General features: G+C 38.6%; 2 protein-coding genes and 1 long non-coding RNA gene across 4 annotated transcripts; 2 read left to right on the plus strand and 1 right to left on the minus strand.

The window, feature by feature from the left end:
• Positions 1-1939: 1939 nt before the first annotated feature.
• Positions 1940-2450, plus strand: LOC117485267. Its single transcript, XR_004556214.1, has 3 exons — positions 1940-2015; positions 2101-2165; positions 2265-2450. It is a non-coding gene; the product is annotated as an uncharacterized LOC117485267 (long non-coding RNA).
• A 5347-nt stretch (positions 2451-7797) lies between these two features.
• cetn4 (centrin 4) lies at positions 7798-15084 on the minus strand. Its single transcript, XM_034133834.1, has 5 exons — positions 14999-15084; positions 14013-14168; positions 12647-12775; positions 12313-12450; positions 7798-8058 (listed from the first exon to the last, which is right to left on the minus strand). Exons 1-5 carry the CDS (start codon positions 14999-15001, stop codon positions 7969-7971), a joined length of 516 nt encoding a protein of 171 aa, XP_033989725.1. The 5' UTR covers positions 15002-15084; the 3' UTR covers positions 7798-7968.
• Positions 14138-18066, plus strand: bbs12 (Bardet-Biedl syndrome 12). Of its 2 annotated transcripts, none has more exons than XM_034133833.1 (2): positions 14138-14195; positions 16007-18066. In XM_034133833.1, exon 2 carries the CDS (start codon positions 16019-16021, stop codon positions 17942-17944), a length of 1926 nt encoding a protein of 641 aa, XP_033989724.1. In that variant the 5' UTR covers positions 14138-14195; positions 16007-16018; the 3' UTR covers positions 17945-18066. The 2 variants fall into 2 exon arrangements, with proteins under 2 accessions (XP_033989724.1, XP_033989723.1); XM_034133832.1 differs by lacking the exon at positions 14138-14195 and adding an exon at positions 15208-15319.
• Positions 18067-18293: the final 227 nt, after the last annotated feature.

Consider the following 18293-nt stretch of genomic DNA (forward strand, 5'->3'; position numbering starts at 1 on the left):
TCTAATTATTTTAAAGTAAAGCAGCTTTAAAACACTTTTGCGAACTTTCAGTACGTGGTCTCATGTGCATCTGAGAGCTCGATCTTGTTCTCTCTGAATTGAGTGAAACGTGTCTGATGTGAGGCCTGTTTTCTGTGATGAGTACAGCTCTCGGTCAGGGTGCAAACATGTTCACAGTGAGAGTCGCTTTGTGGTCAGCCAGAGCGTTAAACGCAGAGAAAACTGTGACTGATGTGAGGCTGCAGACACACGGGGTGTGGGGGGGGGGGGGTAAGAACAGTTTCTGTCGCAACACAGTGAACCGCTGCGTTGCAACATTGTATAACTGAATTTCTCTTAAGTTTTCCACTTAAAATCTGAGAAGCGTTTTCTTTTCAGTCGCACGTTATGAACCACTTTATTCATAATGGTTTGTTGGAAGTGTCTGTAGTGTTCCTAAGGTCTTGTTCTTATTCCTCGAGTTAATTCCTCTGTGTTTTATTATTTTTCCCTTCAAAGGTCTGTAGGCTATTTACCTCAACGGTGTATTAGGTAAGGCAAGTTTATTTATACAGCACATTTCAACACAAGGCAATTCAAAGTGCTTTACGCAAATGAAAGACATTAAGAGCATATAATGAAATGGCATTTAAAAACACTCATTTAAAAGCAAAGATACATGAATTCAAGTTACAGTGCCTTTGTAGGTAAGAAAGTATTAATTACGAAGCAAGGAGAGGGGAGTAATATTCACAGAATTAAGTCGTATATTTAAGGGGAAAAAAACTACCGTGCTCCCGGATAAATGCGGTAAATGTACAAGAACCCCCTCTCACAATTTGTATATAGATTTTTGGTTTATTATGTTAATGTTCTATAAGATTAGTCATTCATTTATGAGTATAACATTTAGTTTTTTGTCAAGGAACTAAATGACTTTACTTTGCGAGGTTCCCATTTGGAATTTTGCACTGCGCCTGATATAAAACAGATTTGTTTACTACAACAGATAAAACCTCTGAAGTAAAATTATTTCCGCTAATAAATATATTTTGTCGTAAAATAAAATGGTATTACAGGTTTTATAGACTTCTCTTTAGTTTCAACAGATCTCAATCCCGGTGACAAATAGACCGGCTACTAGAATATTCATGAGGTGAGTATTGTTGTGAGTTAATACTGTAAGTGTTACGTTTCTTATATCATTTATTCAGGACACCTGGACCTATAGGTCAAATCATTTCTTGTTTATTGGTAAGTGTTTTTGTACTGTATCGAACTCTCATAACCCCTGCTATCATTGCACATTATGTTTTGTTTTGACTCAAGTATTATACTGGCTGCTAAATCCTAAGAACTGTTACAGGATGTGTATTTTGTAAATTGTGTAACTTTTTATTAGTATTATATTTTTTTATTATATTATAACTTTTTTATTTATGTAACATATGTAACATTAAGCTGTCTGTGGCTCTTTTTCTGCTGTAACAACGTCAATTTCCCCTCTATGGGACTAATAAAGGGATTCTGATTCACTTAGTAGTGCAGGGTGTGATTACCATGCCTTGACACTGTATAAAATAAACAAAAATGTATGTCTGTTGCTGTAATATTTACAAAAATATGGTGTGTGTGTGTGTGTGTGTGTATAATCTGTTTACACAGTCAAGTGTGGGGACTCGCCTCCCTTATGGGGACATAATGGAAGTCCCCATAAGAGGAATCATTCATTGTAGGGTGAAGACTGGGTTAGGGTTAGGATAAGTCTCCAGGAAATGCATGTAAGTTAATGTAATGTCCCCTGAAGGGATGTATACGTGTGTGTGTGTGTGTGTGTGTGTGTGTGTGTGTGTGTGTGTGTGTGTGTGTGTGTGTGTGTGTGTGTGTGTGTGTGTGTGTGTGTGTGTGTGTGTGTGTGTGTGTGTGTGTGTGTGTGTGTGTGTGTGTGTGTGTGTGTGTTGTTGATTTCAAATGAATATTAATCATCTGTCTTTTCTGTTTCCTACAGTTGAGACGTTGAGAGCTAACAGCGCGAGGTAAAACATATTACTTTATACAGCGGTTGTGTTGTCAAATTAATTACAAATGATGATGTCGTTCACTTCCTCCTCCCACCTGCAGTGTTATGACTTCCTGCGGTCTCCTCTTCGGGACCGGTTTGCATGTCGGGGTTGAGTGGGTGCGAGGTAAAAATGCAATCGGTTCACGTATCTGTCATATTGCATGATAGTTTATTTGTTAGACTAATTCTGCATACATGAACATAAAATGCTTCGTTATTTCAGAAGCACTTGTCGAGCTGGAACGAGGAGATGTTCAGTGATTTCGAAAAGGGAGTGTGATATTACCGTAAGTGCACAGGAAGAACCAAAGGGAGTGGGTGGGGAATCGCCTCCTCTGGTCCGCTCCCCCGTCACCGCAGCAGGAATGACACTGATGGGTTTTAATGGTTGATGAATTTTCACTGTCGTCATTACAGAAATACAACCATCTAATAAATACTTAATGTTTCAAATCTAATTGTAGGACTCGGCTCAATCAACATTAATATTGGTCAAATGATCTACCGAAATCCAACTGTTTGAATAACAACTAAAACTGGGGACAGCTGCAGGATGGGAAACTCCCATTATTATTATTATTATTGTTGTTGTTGTATAATACATGACACTTACTGTACTGTCTATAGCGCTTTTCTAAAAACTCAATGACGCTTTGACAGAGAATAAAACAAAAAACGAAAAAAAGGGTTAGGGTTAGAAAAAAGGGGGGGGGGGGGTGCAGAATTTGAATGCAGTGTAGATTATTATTATTATTATTTATTTATTTATTTATTTATGGGCATATGAGAGTTAAATGTACTGTGATAAAAGTTAGTCTACTAAATAATTTTAAAAAGTGAATTTTTTAAATAATAATCCGAGCAAGTGTGACTGCCGGCTTGTTTATCCTCCATATGAATCTATCAAATGTAGTTTTAACAAATGAATTGTTATCAGAAAATACCTAAAGTTGCTGAATTGAATGCTGTTATTTTGAAGTGACTTATCAATGTTTTCTGATCACAAAAAGGTGTTTCATCCGTCACCTGAAAGTGTGAGCACACCCACAGTTTCTTTATCTAAACACTCGTGTAAAAGTATTGGTTGCATGTCTGATTTTAAGTAGAAATTTCCTTGAAATCACTTTCAGCTATTTTTCTAGAAATGATGTCGACCTGCCACACTCTGATTCCAGTCGCTGCACATTTAACAAAGCTAGATGAACAGGTCCCTGTGGTGCGAAGGGTTGAGAAAATAAAGACACTGCTGAAAATGATCGACTGATTAGGGCTGCCGGCTGTCAGATGATTCAATCTGTCTTTACTTCAGTTTGTTAAATATATAATGATTTTACTTGGTTTTTATTTGGTTCGTCAAGTTGTTGGAACCCCTTTAATGAAATATTGGTTGTTATAATTATTTAAAAAATCGATTTAGTCCAAAAAAGTAATGAGAAGTGAAGATGAAAGCCAGTGAGCTGCAGCCAAATGAACCTGTTGAACCAGACTATTTAAAAAAAGGCGGACACTTACACAGAACACATTGCTGCCTGATTTAAGTTATTTGAGACTTAAAAGATACGAGTTTTCATATCCAAATGCATTTAAAAACGGAGTCCTAAGAGATCCTTTTTAAAAACTATGAAGCAACTCCTAAAAAGCGGATACATGTAAGTGTCTGATACCTCCTCATGCATGTTAAATATCCGCATACTATAAGCATGATAAAAGCTGTCCACTAAAACACGTTTAAACACGTAGAACAATACAAGGTTTTATATTGGGTGTTTTCCCCACACTTATCATACATTGTCATATATATTTAGGTTTGTACTAAAGTCTAAGAGGATGTTTTTAAATCCTCCTTCTCAACCAAAGTTATTTTCAAAAGTTGTGCACACCTCATCCTCTCAAAGGTTTTTAAGGTGAGTGGATCAGGGGGTGGAACAGCAGGTCGAGCGTTACAATGCGAGACACGTAAATGTGCAACAATAACGTATGAAGAGGAGGAGAAGGATTAGACACAATATATAGCAACACCTCCTGTCGTATTAAAGTCATTTTAGCCCTGGGGTTACAAAGGTTTATATAAACAAACAAGAAAAATAATTGTTATTTTAACAGATCAGAATAAACAACAGATACCCACAAGCACAGACTTCCTCCCCATACTGTACAAGTTAGAACATATCTACAATTTTAACAGTCAGATGTGTTTTAAATCTAATAATAATACATATTTCTTAAAAGCCAACATACCCCGGCTGCAGCGACTCTGCTTCTGCTTCTACGCAGTGAGTGTTTTTAGTTCGTCTGAGCTCCTCTTACTCAAAGGGGGCTTGTGAATAGGTTGTCTACACGATGGTGACACATCCTTGACCTTTTAGAGCTAATAACAAAATCATCTTTTACCAGCAACGACCACACTTGCAGCGAATTGTTGTTTTGGAAATTGATCATTTTATGGGAAAAGTAAAGCAGCGGCAGAGCAGTGGGAGTATGAGACGACTGTTAGCTTAAACCACAGCAGCAGGGGAATAACAGCTGAGGGGCTGAGAGGATATTAAAGGCCATGAAACTGCCGGGTACCAAAACATCAAACTCCAATTGGAAAGTTTTGTTCTTAAAGCAAAGATTCAGCGTGTAAACGACACCTACTCTTACAAAATGACTGCTTCGTGCAGCTTAAGCACTCTCTCGCTGCTTGGTGATGAATTATTCTCAAAACTTAAATATGTGTCTTATCTTCGATCTTTAGCTGTTGAAGTAGTTAGTTATTTAGTTAGTAACTTTATCGTCCACAATGTTGAATGTCTGTTTGATTGAAATGTTGCACAAAACAGTAAAAATAAAAAATATTGTAGGAGCACAGAAACAGTGTTCAAATTCTGCTTTTACCGACTGCTTTTGGTTGTGCGTACCTTGCTTTTCCCCGATATCAACATGAATGAAAGAGGCCCTAATATGCATTTGGGGGTTTTCCCTTTCACTGAAGTGTTTTATATTAGGTTTTAGTGTATGTAAATGGTCTGCAAAGGCTAACATCCCAAAAGTTCCCTCCACAGGGAGTTTCTCTCCCACACACTCCCCCCCCCCCCCCCCCCCCCCCCCCCCCTGCCTGAAATGCCTCTATTGGAGTCCTCTATTGCAGTGGTTCCCAACCTAGGGGGACAAAGATCGCAGGGGGGGCGCCAGGCCTCAGATGATTTGAGGCCAAATATCATATTTAGACTTTTTTTTTTTTTTACATATAATTGTAACGCAATACATGATTGTCACTAAAAGCCTTGTCTCTACATTACAATAACATATACAAAATAATTGATTAATTAATTTGAATAAAAATTCAAGTTAGTAGCTATTATAGGTATAACAAGACAGAAATGTATAATTCTTTCTTTAATAGAAATGTTTCTTCTGCCCGTAAAGTGTCCAAACCAGGCTTTTCTGGATAAGCGCATTTTTAAAACATAGTCATTGTCCAATGCCGGTTTCAGATTATTTGTCACAGTTTTTCCGATCAGATCGGTCTCCTCCATTTTGTAGATTATTTACGACTTTTGTATCCACATAAACACATCGGCAAAATCCGGCTTACTTTGAGCATGTGTTTTAAACAGTTTAATCCCTTTGTGAATTGTTTCCACTTGCGCCGTCCTTTAATTTCTTCATACAGCAAGGCAAGGCAAGGCAAGGCAGTTTTATTTATATAGCACTTTTCAGCACGTGGCGATACAGCGGGAATCCAAATGAATTAATCCTGAGTCCAATAACCATCAATAGTGCTCCTTGATGACACAAAATACTTCACATTCATCCAGTTTGTGACAGTAGTTGTAGCACTTAGGGGGAGGGGGGGGCGCAACTTCCAACAGGAGTCATTTGGGGGGGCTCTTGGGAAAAAAGGTTGGGAACCCCTGCTCTATTGGATAGTGACATCACTATGGAACAGCTGCACTTCTATTGGCTAGCTCTGCAACACATTGTACGTGATAGGCTAAGGGGCTCAATCACACTTCTATTGGCTAGCGCTCCAACGCATACGTGATAGGCTAAGGGGCGGGACATCTCTAAGAGGTTGAGTAACGTTATCGTCCACAATGTTGAAAATTGTCTTTGGTTTCCCCGATATCAACATGAATGAAAGGGGCGCTATTCTGCTTTTTGGGGTTTTCCCTATTTCACTGAAGTGTTTTATATTAGGTTTTCTGCAAAGGCTAACATCCCAAAATTGAGTTTCTCTACACACTCCCCCCCCCCCCCTGCCTGAAATGCCTATATTGGATAGTGACATCACTATGTAACAATCACACTTCTATTGGCTAGCGCTCCAACACATTGTACGTGAAAGGCTAAGGGGCGGGACAATTGTTAACCAATCAGAGCAGACTGGCCTCTGGTTTCAGACAGAGGGTGAAAACAGAAAAAATAAAGAGCTTTTTGAACATGTCACAGTAGAGACACAACATACACATATGAACCTGAAATGAGCAGAATAGGACCCCTTTAAATACAGTCAGGGTTGCATCATCATAATTCGTTACGGTGCATATTTGTATTTGTTTGTGTCCACTCTGAGAGTTTCAGCTCTTTCTGTTTCACCTGCTGCATGCTGTACTTTGAACTCTCAGAAGGTGGATGGATCTGAGTCAGAGGGGCTAACATAAAATGAGTTTTGGAAATACTGGACTTTTGATTTGGCTCATCTCAAGCAATATTAAGTTTCAGCTCGTCAGATGAAAAATATTCATATAAACCCGAAGACTTTAAGAGTCTTGCATGCTCAAATATAACTCTAAGTACGAGGGAGGTTATTTTGGAAATCTACAATGCTTGCATTTTTATTTGTTTTTCGGAATATATATAAAAAACACTTTAGCCAACGCTTTTCATATTTTCCACTCAATGTTCTTCCACTTTCAAAAAACAGTTGTCAGAACTTTCATAATCAGTGGAAAGCATCCTCAAAATAATAGACAGCCGTCAGACGGAAAAACACGTCACTACAATATCCTGTTTATTTACAAAAGTACGATGTTTGCAGTATCGGTGTATAGGAGTGATCAGAATACTTCATTTATCCTGAAGGGGGGGCATTGGGTTTTATTAAGGTTGCTCCATAAAAGAAAATAAAGAAAATATGCATATAAACATGAGAAATTAAAAGCAAAAATGTGCAAAAAAACGAATAAAATGGAATTAGAATATGTATATAAACATAGGAGTTTAGAGTTAACATGCACATTGTGCTACAAAAATAAAGTATGTCTTAACAAAGACTAAATCAATATTTAATATGTAAAATAATATGTAAAAATGTGCATGATAAAATACACAGTGGTGAATTCGTACTAATAAAATACAGATATGAGTTTTGCAGAGTTAGATATTGCACTGGTTTTGCAGCCTAACTATTGTCTGTATTGCACGGTTTAAAAGAGAGCCAGTGTATTCACTCAAAGCAAATAAAGTGCAAGTCTTCTTCTGTAGATTATAATTATCAGCAGGAGCGCTTTCCTATAACGCGATCACATTAGAGAGTTGTACCGCAGACGCTAACTTTGTTCAGTAACAGAAAAGCTGAAGTGAGAGTGACTTTGCCGAGTTACTCATCCCAAGTCTAGTTTGTCATTTCTGTCTACAGTAAAATAATCGAAGCTAGTCAACACAAGCTGAGTCACACAACTTTCACTGTCTGTTCCCCCGAGGTCTGTCTGTCTGTAAATGCAGACAATATGAATCTGAGGGAGGTTCAATTTAAACACTGACGAAATGAACATGTTCTGAAATACATTTTATTGTCTTGCATTGTAGAAAAAGCTGTGCAAAAAGATACAGTATGTTAAAATATTTATTCACAAACTACACAAATCTGTCCCAACAAAAAGAGCTTCTGTAAAAAGTGTTTTAGACTCAAAAGTGAATCTCCGAGGAAGGCCGTAACACGCTCAGTAAAGATTGGTCTTCTTCATTATCTTCATGAAATCCATCTCGTTGATCTCACCGTCACCATCCTGGTCTGCCTCGTCGATCATTTCCTAAAAAGGAAGAAATAGTCTGAAAAGGTACGCTTGATGCATCACATGACAGAGCGAGCACTCACTGCGACTGACAGTGTGACCTCTCAGTCTCAGAGCCCACGCTCCTCAGAAATAGCCTAAAGCTGCTATTTTGATATAACGTGTAAGAACAGAAGGGGAACTAAGTCTTAGCTGTAAAGATCTGTGTGATGTAAAGCTAATGAATGATTTGTTTACTATTAAAAGTGAAGAGGAATGTTATATATTCCTCTTTATTAAGTGAAATCAGCTCTTATTTTGTGATAAATCCTATACTTGGTTTAAGGCAGAGTTTTGATTAGGAGGCTCCAGACAAGCTTAGTAAAGGGAAGGGAAACTCATTCATTAGTTGTGACGTATTGAATATATTTATTTAAAACAAGGGACAGTGTACATTAATCAACATATTAAAAACATGTAAAAGTACTCGAATTAGCCAAAATGCTAGTTTTCACCGATAGTCCCTTTGCCAGCTGGTGATAGGCATCCTAAAAGCAAGAATTAAAATACCACGACATTGTTGTACCAAAAAATAAATAGATGACATCACTGAATACAGATAAGAGCATAATAAATAAAACATTCACAATACACACTCATACTAACACCTACACATCAGTGCTGACACTGTTGATTAGTAATGAGCCACTTTTTAACACTGTGCTTGAATGTGTAGTAGGATGAGGACTCTCTTATTGATGGTGGTATTGAATTCCATTGATGGGATGCGTGGAATGAAAAGACAGCCTGACTAAATGCACTTTTCCTAAATGGGATGGAGCAGTCTCCCCTAGTTGCACCTCTAGTAGCCCCCTGGTTGATGTGGGCTTTAGGCTGATGAAGCCAGCCAGAGGAGGAGGAGCCAACCCACGAGTGATCTTATAAACTAAGCAGACATTTTTGTAAACTATGAGATTTTCCCAGCTGAACAGATTAGACTTTTTTAACAATATGGCAATGATTACATTATATTACATTTCATTTAGCTGATGCTTTTATCCAAAGCGACTTACAGTTACCAATTACAGGGACATTCTCCCTGGAGTAACTAAGGGCGAGGTGCCTTACTCAAGGACACACTAGTGGTGGTGTTCCTGACGGGATTTGAACTCACAACCTTCCGATCTTCATCCCACCTCACTATCCATTAGACCACCACTTTCCACTAATGATGATACCGGAATGGCTTTTTGTCTAGTGTTTTGAGTGCTTGTTTATATAGTGATTCCAGTGGTTTTAGAGCTGTAGAGTGTGCATTCGACCAGCTTATCAGACAGTAGTTGGTGTGGGAGAGGACCATTGAGTGAAGGTATAGCTTAGCTGCTGCAGTTGATAGGAAGTTTCTAATGTATCTGAAATTTGACAGATTGAAGTTCACTTACATTTTTTGGGGTTTTGAAACTGAGGTTTGTGTCAATGTGTACTCCTAAGTACTTATACTCCGAGACAACCTGTAGTCTCCTTCCAGAAAAGAAAACATCTTGTTCTGTTATAATGCTGTGGCCCTTGGAGAAGAACATGCACACTTGTCACACGTATAAAATAAAACTGTTTTTTTCTCTTATGTAACATACAGGGACTATAACTGCGTTTTGTTCTGTTGAAACAACATTTTTAGAAAACCTTGACCATGAGCTAGTAGGAAATCAATCGGTAACTTTTGGGGAGTCAGAAACTAATAATTGCCAAAGGATTTTCCCTCTGTTATAAATGTATTTGTTGTAGTCGGAGGCGTGTGGCGCCGTGGACTAGTGCGTTGGTGTTGGGATCAGGGGGGCACAGGTTCAAACCCCACTGCAGTCAGCATGTCGTTGTGTCCCTGGGCAAGACACTTCACCCCAAATTGCTCCTGTGGGGATTGTCCGCAGTATTGAGTATGTAAGTCGCTTTGGATAAAAGCGTCTAACAAGTGACATGTAATGTAATGTTGTAGTCGGAAGTTTTCACCGCTTGGCCTGATTATTAAGTGTGTATATGGGATTAAATAATATAATAAATGTAGAGAAATTGAGCAAAACTGAGCCAGTTAGTGGGTGGTGAAGGGGGGATTTTCTAGTCTTTATCGGCATGGAGGGCATGTTTTAAGGCTTCCTGCTACAATTAAAACATGTCATGAATGTTTGCATAGTAACGCAACGTAGTACTTTATCAGAAAACAAATTATGTTTTTTATTTGGCTTGTGTTTGCAGCAACCATTTCTATAAATGAAAGATACATCGAGCAAAGATTCTTTGCAATGGAACAAAATGTGAAAGTAGGATTATTGCTGAAACTACTCTCAGTCCTCAGACATGAGCGCAGTGTGAGGAAAAAATACTCTCTTTCAAGAAACCTGCATCGAGAATTGCAAAACAAACTATTAATACAAACAGGGTATATGCAGGAATCCTGAAGTCAAATGTAATCCCTTTTAAGACCTTTTTTAAGACCCTTTCCATACATTTTAAGACCTCATCGCCACTTGGAGTTCTAACCGGTTACATTGGCGACACACTTTACCTCACATTTACTATATACAGTATTGATTGTCCTTCCTCCTTATCTTCCAACCATTTGGACGCAGACTTGCATTTCCCCATAACGATGTTGTTTAACAACCGGCGTAAACGGACCTTCGCGCTATCAAGCAGTGAGCGTGCGATGTCCTGTTCTGGGGCCTCATTTATAAAGGGATATACGCTCAAAAAATGGCGTACGCCAGTTTCTACGCAATGTTTGCGATTTATAAAATACTAACTTGACGGGAAAATGTGCTGTCCTCCACGCAAATTCTAACCCATGCGTACGCACTAAGCACACAAACGGGAGAGACGAGAAACTGCGACACCGTTGGCAGAAGGAAGAATGGAGAGAAATATGTGGAAATAATACCATAAATAAAATGTTACCTCTCATTTATCAAATATGAAGAATTCATTTTCAAACATTGATTAAAGCCAATCTTTAAATGATTAAACAAACGCCAGTTTGAGACTCCTCAGTGCACACAAAAACATAACTTGGAGAAATAAATAAATACGGATATGTTATTTAAAACCACCTCGAATATGTTGTGTTAATGTTATGAAATGTTTTCTCATAAATGATGCGGTAAGCAGGAGGACAGAATTACGTCTAAACTGACGCCGTTTTGCATTTCTATAGGTTGTAGATACGAGCATGGTTTTATATACTATCACGTTTAATCGTGTTTTATGCCGTTTGCCAAGACTTGATAAGTCGCTCGTAAAACACAGGAGGTATGGAAACTAAGAACACCATATGTGGTAAATTGTACAGCTAATATAACACAACACATTGTATTTCCTTTAACTGGTGGATTATGGATATATAGTTGCTGATCGACAGCTGGAACACAAACCACCAAATACAACAAAAATAATTCAGATCCAGTCGTCATGACTACACTCCGGAGGGATTCCCCGATCATTTCTTACAGTTTCTCATCAAGGGGGTGTCTCCTGTCCCCGGGACAAACACACTGCCTGAGGAAGGTTATGTGTATTTTTTTTGTCATTAACTTTTTTCGGACCACTTATTTATTTATTTTGGTGACGATCCGACCTCCATGCTGCTCTGGTTCAAACTGCATCCATCAAACAATATGATTTATCTCGACCCTCCCCACAATAACCTAAATCTGACACGGTGTGAGATGTCTTTTTTTAGCTGTTCTATCGTAATTTCCTGCGATCTTCTTCATGCAGTCAGTCAAAATGAATGAATGAATGGGCGTTTCTTTGACTATGTATAGGCAAATATGGGCGTTACGAGTCGATTGTGATTTATAAAGGGAAACAGGCGTAGGGAGTGCCGTACGCACTTCCCTCGCCGGTACGCAATGTTTTGTGAATCGGAAAATGGCGGAAAATGTATGTACCTATTTTTGTGCTTTGTACTACGTAAGCAACCTTCCTACGTCAATCCTACGCAAGGCGTTATAAATGAGGCCCCAGATGACGTCAAATCCAACGGGATGCCATAAATAAACTACACAGAATCACACTACACACCTACGCAATGATTACATTCAGGCAGACTGTAGAATACAACCTCTTTGGACAATTTATATACTTTTTGAAAACAAGCTACAAAATGTAATACCTTGGAAAATGCCGTTTAATACTTTTTAATAGGCTTCATTTTCGCTAAATTGATTTATCAACTTTTAATACTTTTTAAGACCCCGCGGACACCCTGATTATACATAGTAAACAATAAAAATACAATACCTGTAATTCCTCATCTGTGAGGTTTTCACCCAGCTCTTTGGCAACTCTCTTGAGATTTTTGAATGATATTTTTCCTGTGCCGTCGTCGTCAAACAGCCGGAAAGCCTTCAATATTTCTTCTTTGGAGTCTTTTTCATTCTATTATCATGAAAACATAATGATGATTAATATTTTACAGCGTCGATTCAAGCCGTTTCCCATTTACTGGAACTGGCAACCAAATGTCATCAAAACAACACCTATTAATAACTTTTTTGAAATCTAGACACTTGTTATGACACATTTTTATTTCTAAGAATGTTCCCAGGATATTATGCAGGTGTGTTACACTCACCATTTTGACTGTCATCATAGTGAGAAAGTCATTGAAGTCAATTGTTCCAGAGCCCTCTTTATCAATGTCTGCGATCATGTTCTTGATCTCTTCTTTCTTTGGTTCAAAGCCCAGCGCTCTCATGGCAACCTGTGGAACAGAAACAGGGGAAATCTGAGGCGGCTGTGTCCCCATTATCAGGAGATTTGTTCATCAACACGTACAATTTCTGCCGGTGGTGGATAGTAACAAAGTGCATCTACTCAAGTACTGTATTTAAAGGTGGGGTAGGTAATTCACTTCAGATCCACTTCTTGTTATATTCCATGGAATGCTCTTAACATCCCGATAGCAATGAATACATTAAATGCTTTGACAATAAATACATAAAAAAATGTCATCTGTGGAAGCCGTGGCGCTGTAAAAAGCACGACCAATCATCTGAGCCGGCCCGGCTAAAATAACTGGATGGCCTACCTGCCTGTCAGCCTTCCATCTCGTGCACAAACTTATCTCGTGCCCTCATTGGTCATGTGCGCGTTCGTGTGTGTTGGAGGAGGGGCTCTGTAAGGAAGTCTGAAGGAAGGGGCAGATTTTTTCAGCTGCGTACTTTCAAATTCTAGCGCACTCGAGCTGGTTTCTCCATTTCTTACCTACCCTACCTTTAAGTACAAAATGTAAGTATTTTCACATTATGCTACTCTACTATATTTTGTAAATCAATGTTGTACTTTTTACTCTACTACATTATTTTACAGTTTTAGTTACCTATTACTTTGCAGCTTAAGAACAATATTATTACAAAATACATTACATGTAACTTGTTAGATGCTTTTATCCAAAGCGACTTACATACTCAATACTGTGGACAATCCCCACAGGAGCAATTTGGGGTGAAGTGTCTTGCCCAGGGACACAACGACATGCTGACTGCAGTGGGGTTTGAATCTGTGACCCCCTGATCCGAACACCTACGGACAACCCACTACGCCACACGCCCCCCCTAAATACTTACATTATTACATAATATTATAGGTTAAGCTACCCTGTAGTATATGAAGTAATTCAAATAACCCCCACATTTACAAAGTGCAAAATTGAAGTGATGAACACATTAATGCATCAATAAATATAATACAATAACTAAAATATAAGGGGCTTAAATGGCCCATTCTGCAAAATGTGTACTCTTACTTTTGGTACTTAAAGTATATTTTGATGCTAATACTTTTGTACTTTTTAAGTACAATTTTGAATGTAGGATTTTTACTTCTAATTGAGTTTTTCAACACTGTAGTATTGCTTCTTATACTTAAGTTAATAATCCTAGTTCTTCTATCTCTGCAGACATACACTTCCTGCCATCTCTATTAGACCAGGAACCCACCTTCAGCTCTTTCACATCGATTGTTCCAGTGCCATCTGTGTCGAAGAGGTCGAAAGCTTCTTTAATTTCTTGCTTTTGCTCCTCGTTCAGTTCCATTTTGGGAACTGCCTTTTTCCTTGGACCAGACGAAGAGGTTGGTTTTCGGTAACCTGAAGCCTAAGAAGAAAAAACACACATTGAGAGGTGGTTGCTTCTTTGTATAAGATAGTAACTAGTTGTGTAAAGTAACTAAGTACATTTACTCAAGTGCTGTTCTTACAGTACAGTACAGTAATATATATATATATATATATATATATATATATATATATATATATATATATATATATATATATATATAGTTGTATGCTACTTTGTACTTCTAATCTACCACAATTCAAAGGCAAATATTGTACTTTTACTCCACTACATTAATGTAGTACCTTTAGTTACTTTGCTTTTATAATAATAAAACATAATCAACCGTTAAATACAACTTTAGTTAGTAGAAATTCTCAAGCTAGCCTGCAGAAAATAAATACATAAAACATTATTTCCACCTTCACCAGCTAGATACACACATTAACACATCAATAATTATAATCAAAACATATAATATGATTCTGAAATGGGCCAATCTGCTAAATTAGTACTTTTTGGTACTAAGTATATTTTGATGCCAATACTTTTGTACTTTTACTTGATTGACATTTTGATTGCAGGACTTTTACTTGTAACAGAGTATTCCCACACTTCTACTTTTGCTCAAGTACAAGATCTGAGTACCTCTTCCACCTCTGATAGTAACTAATTCTGCAGGAGCAGCAGAAAGAGCCATAAGTAGTGTTTGTTGCTATCATGCTAGTTAGCTTACTTTAGCTTCCATGAGGCTAACCAACAAACACGGTTGAACGGCTTTATATCACTGTCTGTCAGCATTTCAGGGTAACTCCCGACATTTTCTGAAAATTAAATACATTGTACCAAACATGTATATGAAAACATACCATTTAAATGAATGTTTCAGCAGGGAAAGTCGAAAAAGTTGTGTATGATAACCGGATGTCAACAAAGCAGGCACGCAGCAACGGTCTTATGTTTAATGACATGTGAGATAGCCAATAGAAACCATTATAGCAGCGTGACGTATTTAAAATAGCCAATTGCAAACGGTAATGGGCGGGATTTTACAGGGTCCTCCAATGGTTGAGATCGTTTCTTGTCGCCTGGCAACCATGAAACCATACGCATGCGCAGTGCTTAATCTTTTTTCCCGGAGCAGCTGGTCAGTGGGAACAGAAACAACTATCATATGTCATTAAATTAAGGTAAAAATACTCTTTATAGATGAAGCTTGTTATGCTAAATCTTCATGTGCAGACATATGTAGTTTTGGTTCGTTTTTGGCAGTGTTAATTTATGTATTGTTTTCGAAGTAAAGTATTAGCTTGTTAGCTCAGCATGCAAGCTTCTGCCTGTCTTACAGGTTTGTTGTAGAAATAAGCTACCTTAATGCACACTTAATACCTAGTCCTGCATTCAAAATGTTAAAGTTCACCAAGTATTACCAGCTAAGTTTATCTTAAGTATCAAACATAATGCAGGATAACATGTGTTTTGTATGCATATTATATTATTGTTCTATTCACGCTTCTAAAGTGACTGCTGCTTCATTTAATATATAATGATGCACCATATTGTATAAGCTTATCACATGTTTTGTACTGTATGTAATATTATAACTTTTCAGGTTACTTGTTACAAGAGTTAGGGTTAGATGCCAGATATAGGCTTAGTTCAGTATAATATTCCCCACTGAAATGTAATTAAGTAAAGTATAAAGTACTATAGCATATAGTGCCATGCCTCAAACGTATGCTAATATAAAATAAACTGTACTTAGTTACCTTCCACTACATATTAATGTTAGTAAGATTTAACACACGCAATGGTAACCAAACTCAATACAATACTTTTAGTTTGTAATCAATATTTATTTTCCTTTTACAATTCAGACACCTCAAGTAATGCTTGGAAGCACCATTATAAACCACCGACAACATGTTGGACTTCAGAAGCTCGCAGCGCTGGCAGGAATCACACACTCCTCTTTGGGCCCCAATAAAAAGTACAAGTTCATCCAGGATGAAGCGAGCGGGGAGTCGGCTCTGGTGTGCTCCTGTTTTCGCATCTTTGAGAATCTGGAGCTGAGCTGTGCCGTGGGCCAGCTGGTTCACGAGACTATCCAGGCCCACCAGAAGGTCTATCACACAGGGTCGGGATGCCTGCTGTTTCTCGCAGGAGCGTGGAGTCGTGCTGCTCTGGAGTGCCTTCAGAGAGGGATTCCAGTCACTCACATCATCTCTGCTTTGTCTGAAGGGATGGATATATGCGTCGATGTTTGCAGGAAAAGCAGCGTCTCCACTGAGGGTCTCGATGTTGAGCCATCTGAGAGCTTCAATGCGAAATCACATGATTTAGGATTTCAACTGTCAAAGAAACCCAATGTGGAGGCTTCCCAAGCATCACACAACCTGCAAGAGACATCAACAGTTGGTCTTAAGACTCTAAATGGCAGTAGACAAAGAAAAATAAAACTCAGCAGACATTTTTACGAGGCCAGATCAGAAAATGTCTCAACAGTAACGCAACCTGATCAGCCTAAACTCCCTGACATTGCACACATCGCAAAGGGATTGAGTCATGGTTGTGTCGATGCAATGAATTTAGTAGTAGAAGCTAGCCAAGTGCAGTCAAAAAATCATCCAGAAAACATCAGCTGTTCCACATTTGATGTTACTAAAGTGATGACTTGTGTGCTTCCTGGTTTACCAGAGGAGCATGCATGTGTTGTACCAGGCTGCATCGTTCTTGTATCTGATGAACAGGCTTCAGTTGCACATCACTTAAAAGAACAGTCCTTAAGAGTTGCTCTAATTAATGGAGATTTATCAGACACCTATCGCCATCTTGGCTTTAAAAAGCTAACAGGTGTACAGTGCGTGAGCGACCAGTCCGACTTTACAAGTTCAAGCAAAGGCAAAGAGTGGATGGAAAAGATCGTGGCACTTCTGTTGAACCTGGGAGTGAACCTGATACTTGTCAGCGGGCTGGTTCGTGAGGAAGTGATTCAGCGCTGTTGTGGACACCATATTCTTGCGGTGGAAAAAGTGAAGGCTTCCGTTTTGAGAGCCTTTGCTAAAGCAACGAGAGCTGTTCCGGTGACATATGCCACACAGTTGAGTAGGCACTGTGTCGGTGTTGGTGTTAAGGCTGAAATATGGAGGGACCTCAGCAGCTATGATGGGAAACCTTTAATTACTGTGAATATTTCCACTGTAGAAAACAGCGAGTTGGTCACAGTGATTCTCTCAAGCTGCGTACATGGCAAGCTGCAGGCCATGGAGGACCGGTTCTGGGCCTGTGCTTATCGTTTACACCACATGCTGGAAGACAAAGTCCTCCTGCCTGGTGCTGGAGTGACAGAAATGCTTTGTGTTCACCACCTTCAAAGGGAAGCAGAGAAACATGTCAAGCATCACAGAGAGACGAACAGGGACTCAGCCGCTAACCCTTACAGAGGCGAAGTGTTGAACCTCATGGCAGATGGTTTATTAGATTACATATCCACCGTAATGGTTAACACCGGAAGGTTCTCAAAAGTCAAAGCCATGACGGCAGTACGCCAACAACTGCAGAACAATAACGAAAGTCTTGATGCAAAGTTCTCACAGCTTTCCTTGGAAGGTGAAGAGGAAGATAGTGGAGTTTCATTACCGAGGAAATCAAGCAAAGCACCCGCAGTAAAGATCTATGATAACCTGAGTGTGAAGCAGGAAGCATGGAGGAAAGCTCTAGATCTGGTCGTCCTGGTCTTGCAGACTGATGCAGAGGTCATCACAGGCATTGACCAAACATCTGATGATACACAAGAAAAGCTAATGCTGTTGTGATGTCATTTTGAAGGATTGGCTGTCCTACACATCTGATTGTTTTTGATCCCAAATTGGGAAAATATATGTATTTAACTTGTTTGTAATGTATTTTTGTATGACTGGTACAAAGGAAAAGTCAAATAAAGTGTTTTCATATTCTTTATTCTCTTGCCATCAATAAATAGTCAAAAAAAAATACTTCACATGTGCTACCACTTGGGGGAGACAAATTATTATATGACACTTGAGTTTATCTGACTTTTTAATCCAAACTGATGAATGACAATCTGATCAAAAAGAGATTCTGAATTGTGAAAATCATGAATATTCCTAATTCATGCATGTTCACGAAAGCATCTGATTACCT

Source organism: Trematomus bernacchii, unplaced genomic scaffold (assembly GCF_902827165.1).
Source record: "Trematomus bernacchii unplaced genomic scaffold, fTreBer1.1, whole genome shotgun sequence".
Lineage (NCBI taxonomy): Eukaryota > Metazoa > Chordata > Actinopteri > Perciformes > Nototheniidae > Trematomus > Trematomus bernacchii.